The 16,622-nt window shown below is 47.4% G+C and overlaps 7 protein-coding genes across 7 annotated transcripts; 5 read left to right on the forward strand and 2 right to left on the reverse strand.

Moving 5' to 3' along the window:
- Window positions 1-1,157: 1,157 nt before the first annotated feature.
- On the forward strand, window positions 1,158-1,961 carry LY79DRAFT_565741 (uncharacterized protein). Its single transcript, XM_060558755.1, has 2 exons — window positions 1,158-1,752; window positions 1,855-1,961. The coding sequence occupies exons 1-2, from the start codon at window positions 1,529-1,531 to the stop codon at window positions 1,919-1,921; spliced, it is 291 nt and encodes a 96-aa protein (XP_060410013.1). The 5' UTR covers window positions 1,158-1,528; the 3' UTR covers window positions 1,922-1,961.
- A 125-nt stretch (window positions 1,962-2,086) lies between these two features.
- Window positions 2,087-2,535, forward strand: LY79DRAFT_565743 (uncharacterized protein). The gene has a single exon (XM_060558756.1). It carries the CDS (start codon window positions 2,232-2,234, stop codon window positions 2,487-2,489), a length of 258 nt encoding a protein of 85 aa, XP_060410014.1. The 5' UTR covers window positions 2,087-2,231; the 3' UTR covers window positions 2,490-2,535.
- Window positions 2,536-3,171: 636 nt separating this feature from the next.
- LY79DRAFT_593203 (capsule polysaccharide biosynthesis protein) lies at window positions 3,172-4,110 on the reverse strand (the record flags this gene model as incomplete). The annotated part of the gene is made up of 2 exons (XM_060561523.1): window positions 3,172-3,900; window positions 3,955-4,110. 2 exons carry the CDS (start codon window positions 4,108-4,110, stop codon window positions 3,172-3,174), a joined length of 885 nt encoding a protein of 294 aa, XP_060410015.1.
- A 1,246-nt stretch (window positions 4,111-5,356) lies between these two features.
- LY79DRAFT_565748 (histidine acid phosphatase) lies at window positions 5,357-6,980 on the forward strand. The gene has a single exon (XM_060558757.1). It carries the CDS (start codon window positions 5,428-5,430, stop codon window positions 6,853-6,855), a length of 1,428 nt encoding a protein of 475 aa, XP_060410016.1. The 5' UTR covers window positions 5,357-5,427; the 3' UTR covers window positions 6,856-6,980.
- Window positions 6,981-9,613: 2,633 nt separating this feature from the next.
- LY79DRAFT_565749 (uncharacterized protein) lies at window positions 9,614-10,370 on the forward strand. Its single transcript, XM_060558758.1, has one exon. It carries the CDS (start codon window positions 9,930-9,932, stop codon window positions 10,281-10,283), a length of 354 nt encoding a protein of 117 aa, XP_060410017.1. The 5' UTR covers window positions 9,614-9,929; the 3' UTR covers window positions 10,284-10,370.
- Window positions 10,371-11,035: 665 nt separating this feature from the next.
- Window positions 11,036-12,194, reverse strand: LY79DRAFT_695282 (uncharacterized protein; the record flags this gene model as incomplete). Its single annotated transcript, XM_060564814.1, has 3 exons — window positions 11,749-12,194; window positions 11,361-11,686; window positions 11,036-11,282 (listed from the first exon to the last, which is right to left on the reverse strand). The coding sequence occupies exons 1-3, from the start codon at window positions 11,968-11,970 to the stop codon at window positions 11,036-11,038; spliced, it is 795 nt and encodes a 264-aa protein (XP_060410018.1). The 5' UTR covers window positions 11,971-12,194.
- A 2,366-nt stretch (window positions 12,195-14,560) lies between these two features.
- LY79DRAFT_523691 (salicylate hydroxylase) lies at window positions 14,561-16,194 on the forward strand (the record flags this gene model as incomplete). The annotated part of the gene is made up of 6 exons (XM_060555564.1): window positions 14,561-14,983; window positions 15,038-15,504; window positions 15,564-15,624; window positions 15,683-15,878; window positions 15,935-16,013; window positions 16,068-16,194. The coding sequence occupies 6 exons, from the start codon at window positions 14,561-14,563 to the stop codon at window positions 16,192-16,194; spliced, it is 1,353 nt and encodes a 450-aa protein (XP_060410019.1).
- Window positions 16,195-16,622: the final 428 nt, after the last annotated feature.

The raw sequence follows: 16,622 nt of genomic DNA on the forward strand, positions 1-16,622 counted from the left end.
TTAACCAGTGAAAACCAACACTTCCAACGCAGTCAGTCTCCCCTCCCCGAAATGCAGCCCCGAGTTTCCGGCTGTAGGCCCGTCTTTTCTCAGTAACTCCACCTACCGAACATGGCAGTCACCGCCGTCATTGCCCAGTTCCACAGCCGCGGGGTATTAGGTGAGAGGTTGACATCAAGAGGAAGAAGAGGAATGTACGGGATCAAGTTGGCAAAGGGGTAAAGGACGAGGGGAAGCTCCCTTTGCCCGAGCTTCTGATCTAGACAGACGGGGTGCTCCCCCCCTGCTTGGATTGTCCCACTGATATGCGGACCGCCTTCCGGACCATCGACTTGACGTGCAGGGCGAGTGACGTTAAACACAGGTTGGCCAGCATACACATATGAACCCATTACCAGAGAGAGAAGCGCTCCAAAATCAAGGTCCCTGCTAAGTAAGATTATCCTTACCGCGTATAATTCTAGTAGCATAGTCCTGATTAGTGATTTAGTTATTCTACTTCATGTAGTGAACTTCGTGGGATCACCTATGCAAAAGCTCCAGGCTAGTGTTGAACGCACTGCAATATGTCATTTTGTTAATTGTTGCCAGAGGTAACAGTAACAGCTGAAGCCACCCGGCTGGGTGAAGCAGTAGTGTTTCGATTCAACAAATATACTATTACTCAAGAAATATCAAAGAAGAAGAAGGGAGCTATCCAGGGACTCAAATAGAGATGGGCTGGAAGCCCTTGGTATTCCACGTAATTCAGACCCAGTAGCGCTTATATTCCAACACAATTCCGTTAATACTTTCACAATATCTTCACTAGCTTACCAATAGGGACCCGCGCATTGATCCAATAATGAATCATCCCTGTTCACATGTTTTGTAGATCAACCAGCCAAATGTTCTAGCAGGCGTCTTCTAATGTTGAACTCTTGCCTAAGCTTGCCATTAACACCAAGGCACACCCATCAAAACCCAACTAATAAACCTCTAGGTCCGCAACGCCGCCAACACTTGTCCACGACGGCCCTAACAATTCAACTGTTGTCTTTTCCTAATACAGGATAATATTGAGTCTCGGGGCAAAGGCTCAAAAAGGCTCGGGCCGAGGTGCTTGTTTGCTTTTACTTCTTGAACGGACACCAAAACACGAGGGGATAAGAGATTTCGACATCATGCTATTACAGCTATAATTTTGGTCCTTGGACGGTCTGTTTCTGCTCTGGCCAAAGAGCTTGCCTGTTGTAGAGAGAGCTAATTAAGAGCGCCTGCTCCCGTAGTCACCGCTAACCCCGTCGTCAGCACCGTCTTAGTCACCCAGACCGTCACAGGCAGCAGCACTAGGACCATCTTCCAGCGTCAGGCCGTCCAGACTCCAGTCTGCACCCCCACCAAGACTGTCCCCGCGTAGGCATCGCCGTGCTCAAACGCAGCCCGCTACAGCTCCGCCTGCTCCTGCATCGGCGCCACTGCTGCTACGACCACGGCCTCGACGCCCCTCGTGACCTCGACTGTGACCTTCTCCACGACTACGACGGTTATGCCCACTGTCACTCGCCTGGCACAGTCGTGCAGTATTCCAGCTAACTGTCGTGGTATCTTCGTGAGCACATGCATGGGGGCCACGTGTGTGTGCATCCTATCCACCGAGGGCCGCTCAGTCTGCATTGAGGAAGCTAGCTGTGGTAATGCTTGCGCCAGCAGCAACGACTGCGCTGACGACGAAGTCCGCGCGACGGAGAGCTGGTGCGGGCAAGGCAACTTCTGCTCTAAGCGCTGTGGCACCATCATCCTGTCCTAGATGATGTTCAAGAAGCGCGACGCTTCGGCTTGGGTCAAGAAGTCGGACCGGGCCAATCAACTCACCTTTGCGAAACTCCACAAGCGCGGCCGTGACGGGGCCCAGGTCAGTTGTTTGCACCGTCTAGCTTGATAAGAAATAATACCATGTGTTCTGATTAGACGCGGATTCGGAATAGATTGCAGAGTGCTAAAATATGGGCACTTGGAAGCATATGCTTATTACCCGGGGGTAACTTAGTCAGCGCTGTGAGCTAAACACCCTCTCCGTGAGGAGGGGGTGAAAAAACGGGGTTGCCCCAACCTAGTCCTACTTTTTATTACACTCTCACTAAAAATAAGCGATTACGGATATTTGGACACGTTATTAACATAACAAAACTATTTACCCACCTTACTACATTCATCATATACTCAATATGCCCTGCTAATGTGACAAGAACATGACTGCTGCCAAAAAGGCAGCTGAGACGCTATATATTGCCCGTCAACGGGCAACCTGCCAACGGGCAGGCAAGACGGCAATCAATATACCCTCTATACGCCAGGCTGCCCGGGATTACGGCGTATCTCATACGGCGATTCAGAAGCACCTCCGGGCCCTTCAGGAAGGCCATGACCTCCGCGTAAGCCCGGATGAGCCCGGCCGGCCCCGGTCGTTTACGGAGGCCGAAGATGTAGCTCTCGGAGTGGCAATGTGAATTTGCAGTTATCGTACAAAAAGGGAAAAAGATACTGTTGTAAAGCCCTTGACTAAGGCTATTGATTGATACTACTCTTGTTATTATATAACGTTGTGGGCGTTATTGCTTTAAGAAATGAAAAGTTGACTATACTATATAAAGCACGCAAAAGTGAGGCTATTGGTGATGGAGGTTGGCAACCCCTTTTTCGTAGTGGCAACCCCATTTTTTTCACCCCTTGCGTGAGCAAGGGGTAGGTATATAGCGAAGCAAAATGCTTACTAATACCCATGGGTAGCCATAAAACGTAATATCTCTTTAACCTTATACCATGTGTGTAGTGTCTGTTACCACGTACACTGTGCTTGCCATGGCGATTTGTGTCAGTGTACGGGACTCGGGACAGACTTGATACCCGGTATATGGGGGCAGGTCTGAGTACGGGCACAGGTTTGGCTGCAGAGGTAAATGAATAGAATCCACGGAGAGGAGTTTGTGCTTTTGATTCATGTAAGCGGGCTGGCAGGAAGATGAAATCGGCCCAAAGCACGTGTGGGGTCGGGGCTTACTGTGCTTGCTTACTGCATTAAGCATGCACACATTTCCCATGACGCTTCTCGTTCGACCTATGGCGAGATTACGTGGTCTATCTATCCAATGCTGAAAGAATACTTGCTGAGATCTGACAAGATTGACAAGTTCATCCCAGGGCATAGAACTCATCATGTGCCGCATCCAGCCCACTAGCAACCCCGTCGGCAATACTAAGTGCCCGCAGGCGCTCTTCCTCCACTCTAGCCCATGTCCACTGTTCCTCGCCCGCCAAGCCCGAGTCGTTGCCCGCATGTTTTTCAACGCCGCTCGTTTCGCTGGGATCCTCATTGGCCGCAAGGACTCCCGCCGCCTGGAGGAATTTCTCGGGTGGCACTGTAAGTCGGCCGGCTTTGACAACACATTTGGAGATGGCCGTGGCGAATACAACGGGAGACTTGGAGGTCGTCTTTCCTTCTTCAGGCTTCTTCCAGGGTCGATAGGTATAGAGCCCAGCGCCTTTCCGCTTCTCTACGAAATGGGTCACAACATAAAGCCATTTCCTGTCCCAAGTAAGGATTCGGCTATACATGTCGAATGCGGCCCCGGGGCTGATTTCCTTCTTGAAGGTGCAGGATGTGCCGGCCAGAAGAACCATTACACCGTTTTTATACTCCTTGTATAGACCACCGCGAATCGCCTCTGCTCTCAGAGAAGCGAGGAGATCGGTTCTTGCGACATCAAGGTCTGAAAAGTACGTGCTGTTGGATTTATGCAAGTTGTAGTCCAGCTCCAACAAGGCCACGCGTGAGGGCGTGACAACCGGGCGGAATACAGATCCTGGCTTATGATCAAAGTGGCCCACTTTTGGCCACCAAATGTTGCGGAAAACACGGAACTAGTAATGGGTGTAAGTATGAATCAAAAAGCATCGCGATAGTTAGCCACTTACATGCCACACTAATGGAAATCTTTTGAAGTTATGGTATAGGACAGCAGCGGTCACTGCTCCCCAGAATGTCTGGGCTTTGTTTTTGGTAATCCAATGTAGGGCATCCTCGATCGCCGTTCTGAGAGCTGATGTAGCTGTCTCTAGCAGGGCTGTCATTATTGCGTACAGCGCTAAGACTGTAATGGGATTATTCAGTTCATATAGGTCATCCACTAGCTGACGTGAAATATCAAAAGCATCTATGGAACGGCAGAGGAGGAAATATATATTTGCAACGTGGTAACTTGAGTCATGGGTTGTAAAGTTTTTGTAACCGTGTCAGCATCACCCTGTGCTGTTGCAACTCTCTAAATGAACTGGAACTTAGAGTTCATGAAAAATCAATCGCCGGGGGTTTGACGGACTAAGGCCCGCCGCATTCATTTGATCCTCAAAGTCGTTCCCTACATTGATATCTTCCAATCGTGCCGAAAGGGGGGGAAGAGGTTAGGAGGCTGGTTACCAGGGTGCGGTGCAGCCGCCCCCGTCAGATCAGGTCGGCGATTAGCAAAGGTAGTTTATAATAGGATAGTTGATGTACTATTTTTTTCCCCGTCTGTGAATGAGTCTATTGAATAATTCGAAAGGACCATTAGGTTGGCGAATGGTCCAATGTCTCCAAAGGCACATGGAAGCTCAGACGAAATGGTAATCGGGCCATCAGAAGCCTAACCGGTAACGGTGCGCCAGTCTCCTCGCCCGAAAAAGCAAGCATGCGCCACGGTACAGAACATATTGATTCAAATACAGATGCATTAGGTATCTGCTTCCAGCAACACGTACATGTATAAGTTTCTCAGGCTCAGCCATGGTTTCGAGTAGGGCTGGGCCTAGACTCTTGCTGGGATACCAAAACAAGGCATATTGTCGGTTACGGGTAACGGTATGCACGAGCGACGATCCACGGGGCTAACGGAAGGCCCCTGGAAAGTGCCGTCATCCAGTGCCACAGCTTGAATGTGCTTGGCCCAGCCACCAATCATCAGCATCAATAATCTCGGTAACGTTGGTGTGGTTACCAATGGCAGACCTGCAACGCAGTCGTAAGGCAATGTTGTCCACTTTCAATGACGTAGAATTCTCCAAGGCCCAAGCCCAAGCCAGCCATATGCCGGCTTGCCGGTCAATGTGGAGAGCACCAAAGAACGCATCAATCCACATTGCGAATTTGGTGCTAGGAAAAGGAATTACCTGACGTCAATGACACCGAAAAATCAAGCGGGCAGCTAACCGCTGCTGCATCTCCCCAGTGATCTCACTGTTGTTTTGTTTGTTCGCACTGGAGTGACTAGCGCGAGCTAAAAGCCGAAAAAGCCAATGCTATATCAATGCGTCTGATTCCACCAACGGCTACGAGTTTAAAGTTCAACCTATCGTTCCTCGCTATTCTCAAGTGCGGTCATCCACCAAAAGTTGTTTGTGCAACCTAACATCATGGCTCGTCAACAGAGTCTGGGCTCCAAGCTCATTCATCTGCTGCCCTTTGTTGCCTACTCATCGGCATCTGCCCTGTACTCGACCTATAGTTTCAACCCTTTGACGCATTTGGGAGGTATCGCTCCTTACTTCGAGTCGCAAGATCCTCAGTCCTCCCCGGACGCCCCGCAAGGATGTACACCAAAACGTGCCGCCTACCTCGTCCGCCATGCAGCCATCTACGCAAACGACTTCGACTTCGAGGAGTACATCGAGCCCTTCCTCGAGAAGCTGGGGAACAAGACCGGCATTGAATGGAGCAAAATTCCATACTTGAACTTCTTGGCAGAGTGGGATGCCCCCGTCTCTGAGGCGGAAACGTCACTCCTGACACGCGTGGGGAGACTGGAGGCGACGCAGTTGGGGGTCGATCTCGAGTTTAGATATCCCACCCTGAGACTTCCCAAGAGAGTTTGGACTTCTTCCGCCGAAAGGACTGTCAAGTCTGCCCAGTCTCTGGTCCGAGGCCTTGAGAGTGATGATAACACGATGAACGTCGTTAGCATCTACGAGTCGAAGGAATCCGGTGCCGACAGCTTGACGCCCTATAAGGCCTGCCCGGCCTACTCTTCGACTGCTGGTAGCGAACAATCTGCAGCCTTCCAGAAGAAGTTCACCAAGCCCATCATCGCCCGTTTCAACGACCTGGCACCGGACTTCAATTTCACCGCCAACGACGTCTTCGGTATGCAGCAGCTATGTGGTTACGAAACCGTCATTCGGGGAAAGTCACCCTTTTGTGACCTTGACCTCTTCACTCCTGATGACTGGCTTGCTTGGGAGTATACGGAAGACATCAGATATCATTACAACGTTGGCTATGGCCTGGATGCGTCCGGATACATCGGCCTTCCTTGGCTCAACGCTACGGCGAACCTATTGCTGCAAGACGGTACCCTTGATCAGGACATTTACGTAAGCTTCACCCATCGTGAGCTGCCCCCGATGGTCGCGGTTGCGATGGGCCTTTTCAACAACTCCGAATTCGTCGGCAGCGAGTCGCAGATCAATGACACAATGCCGCTCGACCGCATCAACTACCGCCGCGCATGGAGGGCGTCCAACATCCTGCCCTTCCTTGGAAACATCGCGATTGAGCGTCTGAACTGCTCCGGGGCCTATGGATACGAGGATGGCGACTACTATCGTGTTCTGGTGAACAGCGCGCCACAGCCTTTGGTGGACTGTGCTGATGGGCCTGGAACCACATGCTCAAGAGACGGATTCAGCAAGTATCTGCAGGAGAGGGTTGACAAGTTCTCGGGCTTCTCAGAGAAGTGCGGTGTTGAATACGACAACAGTACCGACGTCTTATCGATTTATACCGACGCCTCTGTCGGTAACGGTACTGTAGTTGGGAAGCGATATGAGGCCTTTTGGCATTAAAGGCTCATGTGTAAATTTGTAACTTTAGAACTACATAATGTCTCTTACATACTACGAACGATGTTTGGACAACCAAACATAGCGATAATATGGCAAAGAAGCTTTTATTCTTTTGCTTGGTGGCCATCAGTCTTCACAGTCCACATCCTGTCGTTCGACCATTAAGAACGGTTGCAGTCGCGTTTCGCAAACAGGCTATGAATGTTACAGATTATTTCGACCACTGCTTTGCAATATTTCCATGGTAATGGAGTTGTTCTTTGACTTGATAAACTTGATAAATACTGTCAACTGGTATCTCGACATCCCATGCTACTGATATCGTGACTCCATGCCATCAGCATTTCACCATGGACCTGTCGAATTTCGTTACAGTCTGTTTACCTGCGCTGTTGCTACTATTTCTCAGCCTCAATGATGGAGCTCCAAGAAACAGGCTTTAGAATGTTCCAGATGTCGAGGTTAATGAGCGGGATGCGACTCAAGATGATGTTAGGTGTCCCCTTTGTCCTTGCGTCAGCTGATTGTTTGTTCAGGGAAAGCGGTTGAGGGCATCTTCAGATGGCAGTAACTTGGATGTAGGGAAACAGGTGCTAAGTGCGGTTCGCGAGAATAGCCATGTATAGTTGGAGAGATGGCAACGAAGGGCTGGAAAAAGATACCCCAAAAGGCTACACCAGTGGCTGTTTGTAGAAAAGCCCACTGACCTCATTGCCAAGTCTGCTCTTCTCGTTGGGCAAATCTTTTGTTGACTTAACAACCTAACGTGGCATGTAAAGCGATGCGTGCCCTTGGCGCATCAGCAAAACATATAAGTCAAAGCACCCACTTTCCGATTACCCCCACATTACGATCATGCATATCCACCTCATATCCACCCCCAGCCACCACCAACCACCATATATATACTATTACCACTTTTACAGTTCTTATCTAAATAACTTTATTTTTTTAGTATCTATTCTTTATTACCCTATAGTTAGATATACTAAGTTAAAGATTACCTAGGCAACAGATACTATTACTGCTAGCAGTAGTATACGCTAAGTATCTAAGACCTATAGTATCCTATTTACTACCCTCTAGAACTGTCTATCTGGCACCTAAAAGAGGGCTAATGCTTTTAAGGACCTCTAGTGACTACTAGCTACCTAGGAGGCTAGCCTAGCTAGTTAGGTAACTACCTAGGCTAACCTTAGGCTACTACTAACCTATTAACAACTAAGGGACTTTGCCTATTACATCCTTTATACTATAGGGGATACTTAACCTCTAGGCAAAAGGTAGGTAGATAGCTTTATTTAAAGGAACCTATTTATTAAGGTCTAGAGAAGTTAATTTATTAATTTAAGGTATATTAATAAAGTATTTACTAAGGTTATTAGGGACTAGTTTAAATATCTTACTATACCTTATATTTAGGCTATTAAACTAGCTAATAGATATAATATAGATAAGACTAGTATTCTTAAAGGTAAAGGTAATAATAGGCTAATACTAAGTAAAGCTATAATAAAGGTAGTAAGAAAAAAGTAGCCTAGATTATAAGCCTAGGTATTTATTATTAAGTATATATTTACTAAAAGTATTTTTATTTATCCTTTAGTTATATATAAAAGTAAAATAGTCTAGTAGTAGTAGTTTTCTCTTAATCTTATTCTATATAATAGATAAGAGTTTATAGTAATAGAGAATAAATAGACTACTAATAATACTACTATTAAATAGTTATAAAAAGTCTTTTTCTTTTAGACTAAGCCTTCTTAACCTAATTAGGCTAGACTACTTATCTTAGATAAGTATAAGAGCTATATAATAATAGATTTTATATAAATATACTATACTAATAATATTTATTTATTATTCCTATTACTATATACCTTCTATATCCTTTAGCTACTTAACTAGTTAGTCTTTAGCTTTATTAAGGTAGTATATTAGAAAAAGCTTAAATATCTTAGTTAGTAAATTAACTTTACTATTATAAGTAAAAAGAACTTCTTTTTTTACTATTAAAAGGCTTACTTAGCTAGTTTAACTATTAGTAATATTAAGAGTAGCTAAAAATATACTAAGTTATAGCCTATTAGTGCTATAAAGCTACTTATAAATAAGCTACTAGTTTAAAAAGTAATATTATTATTAATAATACTATTAATACTACTTAAAGTAGCTACTAAAGATACTTATATAGCCTAGGATGCCTATAATATAGAAGGATAAGTATTAGCCTTATTTATAGTAAAATAGTCTATACTAAAAAAGATAAAAGACCTTAGGGACTAACTATAGCTCTTTAGCTAACTAGAATAAAATATTACTATATAACGCTAACTATTTAAAAAGGTTAAAAAAGGCTTCTAAGAAAAGTTTTATAAGCTAGCTATTACTTAGTAAAAAATTAGCCTTCTAGAAGCCTAGGTTATTAATAGTATATCTAGGAAACAGAAGGCTATTTATATAGATGCTAATATAAAGTTTATAATAATTAAAGAGGTACAGTAAGCCTAGATAGAGGTAGGCAAGGTTAAAAGTAATGTAGATAAATCTAGTGCATCTAAATTACCTAGTGAGGCCAAAAGTTACATTATTGTAGCATCTAGATAATGTTAGTAGTCAATTAAATAAGGTGGTAGTTATCATAATGGCAATGTTTTTAGGTGATCGCAATGTAGGGGTGATCGGAAAGTGGGTGCTTTGACTTATCGATTGATTAACTACGTGATCCCGAAACCTGTTAAAATACATGGTCGTTTCATGCTTATCAGTCTGTTTTCCCCCACACGCGTCTCTGATTCAATTGAGACAAGCACGGCTGACGCGTTTGGTCATCATGTCGTAGTGATCATCCAATCCCCAAATCGGCGATCATTGGTACATGCCGGCTCCAAGCCCGGGCGCCGGATGACATCATATAGCTGTTTCTTTATCACAAGCTTGAACGCAGAAAGAACACTTCCACTTCACATTGAAACACGATACCAGACACACTGCACTTCAACCCGAGAATACACTGGCAACCACCAGAAACCATTCATCCCTACCCAATTCTACCACACACATACACACACAATATGTTTAACAGTACCATAAACCGAAGGGCAATGCCTTTGTTCTTGCGCCCAACTCGCTCAATAATACCATCCGCCGTGCGCGAGATGGCGGCTCCGTCAGCACGCCGCTTTTTGACCGAAAAGCCCGGCTTAGAATCCACAGATATTAGGGACATCGCCGATGCCAGAAAAACAAACCCCCCCAAGCCCAAGATCTCCAATGCTAGCGTGGGCAGTGAGAAGCTCACCGAAGAGCAAAAGCGCGAAGTGGATAAGCACAACGAGGACTTCGAGAAGAAGCACGATACTGCAGCCCCTGCCGAGAAGGACAAGGTCAACAAGAAATTTTGGTCGAAAAGAGATAGCGGAATGTAAGGATCCTTACAGCCAGAGGCTCAAAGTCAGGAATGATCGTGTCTTGGTGGGTGGTAGATATCAAGATATTCTCTAATATTACTACACTCTAGTACTAAGATCATAGTCCGCTACTGCCAAGCTATGTTCAATTAAAAAACAATCAAGTCATCGTTTCAATTCGATGTGTTGTGTTTCATGTCCAGTATCCAGCAGTTTTCTGGGTGGTTGTCTGAAGCCCGTCGTCAACATACCCGTCAGGGAACTCAGGTGGTGTGCTAAGCCTATTCATAGACCGTTCAGGCAAATACCCAAAAGATCAACCAATACTAGCACTTTGTGCTAGATTGTACTACACATACACTTATTAAGGAAAGCCCCTACTAATTTCCTTACAGATAGACTACAAAGAAGCATAATACTGCAGCTCTCACTAAAAGCTAGATTCACCAACCACCCCATTTCTCATGTTAGAGTTAGATTTTGCTCCTGCAAGGAGTAATATATAATTTTCATAAGATCTATTTACAGTTAGCTCCCTTCTAACTAAGTTTCAACCAATATTATTCCTAGTTGCACTGCAAAGATCTTACTTGCAAATTTACAAGATCTAGACCTAGCTTGCTGGACAGCTATTTCTCGCTTTTGTCCTCTCGCACACTCTACATCTAGCTCTGGCCAGGAAAAGGTTACGGTTGGCCTTCCTAGCCGCGCAACAAACTTACAGTGAGTTGGTGACTGAAAGATCTATCACTGGCTCTCAACTGACATGGTCAAGCAGAAGAAGCAACGATCCGGCCCACGAGGGGTGGATTGCTGACGGCGGCGCTTGTGCAGCAATTATGACAGCCATCGTCGTCGCCAGTGGCAAAGCGGCTGTAAGAGCCCTCGTCTTGCGAGCTTTTCTTTTGCTTCCTTGCCTTGAATGGGGTGTAGGTAGCATTAGCAGCAGGTCGCTCAACGTTGGTCTCGTTGGATGTTGGTGAGAACGCATAAAGCGCCTTGGCTTTGGCAGAGTTCCTGTAGGAGGCCATAGAGATGAAGCAAGTGACCGAAAGATGCTTATTGCTTTCCTTAGCAGGGTAAACAAAGGCTTACGCTTGTAAAAAAAACTCAGCAGGGGATGAAGAGAAGTTGGAACAGGGCTTCAGTGTTACACATAGCTCTGCAATTTTGGCTGTGCTTTCAATGGCGCCTTGGTTTTCTGGGGAAAGCGCGATCTTAGATCTATCCCAGACGCCAGCCAGCCAGACTGCCTTGCTAGTGCCCTTAAGAGACATTGTGTCATATGCAGTGTGGTAAGGTAAATGCTGCTCCTTTAACTGTCCCCCTATAATTTCTACGTCTAGCTTTCTGCTAAGTGCAACAATCCTGATTCCTTCAGAGGTCTTGGTGATGCTGCGCTTGCTAAGGAAGTGAAGGTTCTTGCAGATTTCCTCGTCAGCTTTAATCTTCACAGCAATTCGCAGGGGAAGGGGTGTAGTACCAACGGTAAAGCTTTAAGTTCGCCATTCAGAAGAGTATCAATAGCGCTCTTGTCGTCAACATCAAAGAGGTTGCCAGTGACAATTGCGAAGCTAAAGTTGTTCTTGGAGTGGAGCGTCGCAAGCTTTGTGAAGGCTGGCTGCAAGTGCCTATGAGCTTGCGGCCCTTGCTTGAGACCGGTTTTAGAGGCAAAGCCTTGACTACGCTCCTTTAGTGACTTCATCCGTTATGGAAGTCTGGATCCAGGAGTTGGCGTTGAATGCGCTTGCCTTTCTTCAGCGTTCCCATCCGACTCTTGCCAAAAGTCTGATGTGGCCCGTCCTGTCGACACACCAGGAAACTTGCCAGCCAGTGCATTTTTAACGTCGCAAAAGTTAGATCTGGCCCTTGCTAGGCGCCATTTCTCATGATGTCCACCGCATCTGTTTTGGAGGAGCAACGATATCGCCATGAATGTGGTGGTATTGGTGTGAAGCCCAGAGGAAAAAGGCTGCTGGCTGGCAAGGTAAAGAAGCTGGATATCTGGCAGCACGTGGCCAGACCAACATCTGTTGTGATGCCTTCATCGGCAGCACGCGCCAGGCGGAACCTACCTAGGGGTATTAGTCAGCACTGTCAGCTAAAAGCCTCTTGCTTATACAAGGGGTAAAAAATAGGGTTGCTACTATAAGAAAGAGGTTACTAACCTATATCCGCCAGGTTGATCTTCTTCGTTTCTTTCATGACGAAGAAGAACGAATTGTTATCTCGGGGCTTAGAGTTGGGGCGAGCGGGCTTGCCCTCAGTGAGATCGATTTTAAGACGCTCCTCATCACGCTAGATAGGGACGGAGGACCTAGGTAAATACGAGGTCAGGGCGATAGATTGACTGTTGCCCTCAGGTCATTGTCCATCTGTTGTCAACAGCTCGTCATAGTTATCTCAGGATAGCTTGAACGAATAGCGAGTCCAACAGCTTTAGAGAGGAGTGCGCATTTCTTAATCTGAAGAGAAAAGGATTAAAAGAGAAAAAGAGAAGACGCCTGGATGAGCTACCGGGCTCCCGCCCTCGGTACTCTGAAGCCATTGCCGCCTGGACCATAGTGGCCCGGCCAAGGGGGGTCGCCAGATAAGAGACACGCTCTACCATGATTCTTCTTTGGCAACGACAAGGGTCGCTTTGAATCACGTCAAACTCTAGAGAGCGTGATATTGGGTGTATAGTTTTGGATAACTAACATGTCTCTTTCTGATCTCTCTTTAAATGGATGCTAAAATGCTTTTTTGATTCGCAATGTCCTGCGGAATTACAGTAGTCCAGGAAATCTGCGACACGAAGTCATGATGTCTTGGTTTCCTCTCGCTTGGGAATAATACACCATTTTGTATGTGTCGCGCAAAAACGACGCCATTAGTTGCAGCAGCACAACTAACGCCTTATATTACCTTATTATAATACACCCCCCTAGATCGCAGGTGGCCCTACTCATGTAGATCTGCTCTAGGTATGGAAGCCCTATACCCCCCTAAAACTACACACTCCCCTAGGGCAGATACTACTATAACTCTTTAACCTTCTAATTAGGTATATCTTGCTAAAGTCTAGGTAGTTGCTGTCTAACTTATCTAGGTGGAGTATTTACAACCTGTCTGTCCCTAGCCTTAATGGGATTTAAACCTATAGGGTCTATAAAGCTCAGACGCTAGCTTAAAGGCTATACTATTAAGGTATATAGCGTAAACTAGGCTTATAACTGTTGCGTAAAAATAACGCCGTTAGTTATAGTAGTACAACTGATGCCTTATATCACCTTATTGTGACAGTATGCCAACATAGCAGAGATTAATACCAGCGCTGAACATAACACTGATACACAATTCTTCACGCCTCATCAGTACACACCCACAGGTAACTGGATTTGATTATGTGTCCGCGCAGTTCGCAAACCGTTTCCTTTGATAATTAAGTCTATAGTAATGCAACCTATAGCAGCCCCGTGATAGTGGGTTCATGCAATCCGCACTCTTCCGTTCCTGATCCGAATCCGTTAGTTGTGGAAGCGGAAACAGTGTTCGTCCGACGCCGGGCCCTCTTGCATGCATCGACTAAACAAGTTGGTTGTGTCACAACATGAGATGGTCAAGATCATCCACCGTAATAGCGGTCGCTTTCTGGCGGCTTTGTTCAGTCTGCTGACTACTGCCGATCCCAGGACCGTGTGGTGCGATGACCTACAACCCCAAAAATCTATCAGAGACACTGTTCGGATGCACTGTGGTGCGGAAGCGCGGAACTCGTCCAAGAGCGGTTGCGGTTATTGTACCAAGCCAGTTGCGGGCCGCGCACTGAGGGGGTAGATAGGATCTCGGATGCTTGCCGAGACCCGTCTCGGGGTCTTGGTGATTACCAGCTCCACTATCATTGGTCAAGATCGGGGATTTCCATCGGTCAATCTGGGAAACAGGTATCATGATGGGTTATCGATAAAGATTATCCAGCGGTGGTTGCGCTTGTAGGCCGCTGATGTCCTTACCCGCGGGTCTGACGAGGTGTCTCGGGACGACATTGAGCTGTTATCGACAGCTCCGTTACAAGCCGAGGGCACGGATGGGCCAGAGAGACGGGAGGGTGTGTCGATGCTCGATGGGGCAGCCACCAGTCATCGCGTTGATGACAGACAGGTCTTAGTATACATAGGATGACTTGCTCGTCATTTGCTAGTCTCGTGTATCTGAAGTTCTCCAAGCTCTCATGCTCAATCATCGCTCTATTTTGGCCAAGGCTCAAATTGCCTGATTTAATCGATACTTCTTTGTATCACCAAACGGCCGTCATGGGATCTATTCCAGCTGCAGGATGGAGAGAGCTCAATGTCGGTGTGATCGGTGGTGGCATTGGCGGAGCGAGCGTTGCAATTGCTCTCCGCCGCGCTGGCCACAATGTTACCATCTACGAGCGCAACGACTTCGCCGGTGAAGTCGGTGCATCCGTCTCATGCGCCGCGAACGGCACCCGCTGGCTACACGAATGGGGAGTGGATGTTGCAAAAGGCGATCCCGTCATTTTGAAGAGCCTCATTAACCGAGACTGGAAGACGGGCGAACCAGTCAGCGTCTACAGCCTCGACGACTACGAGAAGCGCTGGGGCTACGTTTACAACATGTTCCATCGTCAGTACATGCATGCGATGCTCAAAGACACAGCGTTGCAGGACGAGGGCAAGGGAAGTCCTGCAAAGCTGCTCGTCAACCACAAGGTAAGACGTTTTGCTTGCCATCTGCAATTTCTTTGCGCCTGACATTCCCTGCAGTGCAAAGGCATCGACTTGGGCGCTGGAAGGGTCGAGTTTGAAAACGGCCACTCTGCGACACATGATCTCATCATTGGCGCCGACGGCATCGGCAGCGCGGTGCGGGGCTTCATCGGCGTTCACCCGGAGAAGCGCCCCGCCGAATCCAGCTGCTTACACGCCAACGTCCTCACAGAGGATGCGATCAAGGCCGGGCTTGTCGACTACTCCCAGGATAGTGCGCTTGAATACTGGGGTGGGCAGGAGGGCAAATGGGACAAGATCGTCCTCTCTCCCTGCAACGGCGGAAAGCTTCTATCATACTACTGTTTCTTCCCGAGAGAAGTCGGGAATTATGTGAACCAGGCCTGGGGTGTTGAGGACCGTCCTGTCGAGGAACTGCTCGCACCGTTCCCTGAGCTGGACAAGCAAGTGCGCGCTCATCTGGCTATCGGCAAGGACATCCAACCTTGGCGTTTGTGGATGCAGTACGTTGTCACGCATACTCGGTCATTGGTTCTCTGTATTCAGTGCTTACCTTGTGCAGTGACCCATACCCCTACATCAACAAGAGCATGGTTTGTCTCCTGGGCGATGCAGGACACCCTGTAAGTTGAAGAGGCTCCTTCTGCTGTTGGAACGCCACTGACTCGAGGCTCCATCCAGATGATGCCTCACCAGAGCCAGGGTGCATGCATGGCCATCGAGGACGCCGCAGCGCTTGGAATCCTCTTCCACCCAAACTACTTCAACGGAGACGTTGCAGAGACTCTAGAGGTCTACAACACCGTCCGCCTGCCCCGCGCCACGCGTGTCCAGGCCGCGGCTGCGAAGGCGGCATCCAATATCAACGAGCGTATTGGTGAGCACTGCAACCTTGACACAACGCAGCAACCCTCTCGCTGACTCTCAGCCCAGGTTTCTCGAATAACACCAACACGAGCACCTACAAGGTGGCAGACGAGAAGGCGAAGCTCACGATCGAGGAAATGAACGCGTCCGTGCTTTGTTCTGTATCCACCTTTTGGGGCGTAAGCTAACGGCCTTGCAGTTATGACATGTACAAGGATATCGAGCAGGCCATCGCCGAGCGGCAAGGAACACCATTCACCCAAAAGTTCATCAGGGGCTTGCCAGTCGGACTCGAATTGTCTCCCGGTGTCATTGTCGGACAATGATGCAAGATGATGGTACTCGATGTATGTATGGGTGTGAATCTCGGCGTTAATGAGTTACCAGGAATTTTGGTGCGTTGGCAGTATTACCACGTTATTGCACACTATTGGGTCGCGTTTTGAATAAGTTATACACATCAACATGCACCATGTTTTGTTATGAAGGCTAGGTGTGTGGCGTCCGAAGAGGCCGGAAAACTCGTCTCAGGGTTCGTCGCCCATGCTGCATCTCCCGACCGAATCTACTCTGTAGATGTACTCCGACCCATTCAATCGATCTCTTTTCGAGTTGTCGCAGGAGGTTGGGTTCGTTTGCTATTGCAGACCCCATCGCAGAGCCTCTCGTCTCGCAACATCTCGGCGTGAACGCCCGCCCCAATGCCAGCTAGCCGGCGAAGCTACACGATCTCGATCGGCTTTCCAATGCCTCC

Source organism: Colletotrichum navitas (genome assembly GCF_030913465.1).
Source record: "Colletotrichum navitas strain CBS 125086 chromosome Unknown LY79scaffold_74, whole genome shotgun sequence".
Taxonomy (NCBI): Eukaryota; Fungi; Ascomycota; class Sordariomycetes; order Glomerellales; family Glomerellaceae; genus Colletotrichum; species Colletotrichum navitas.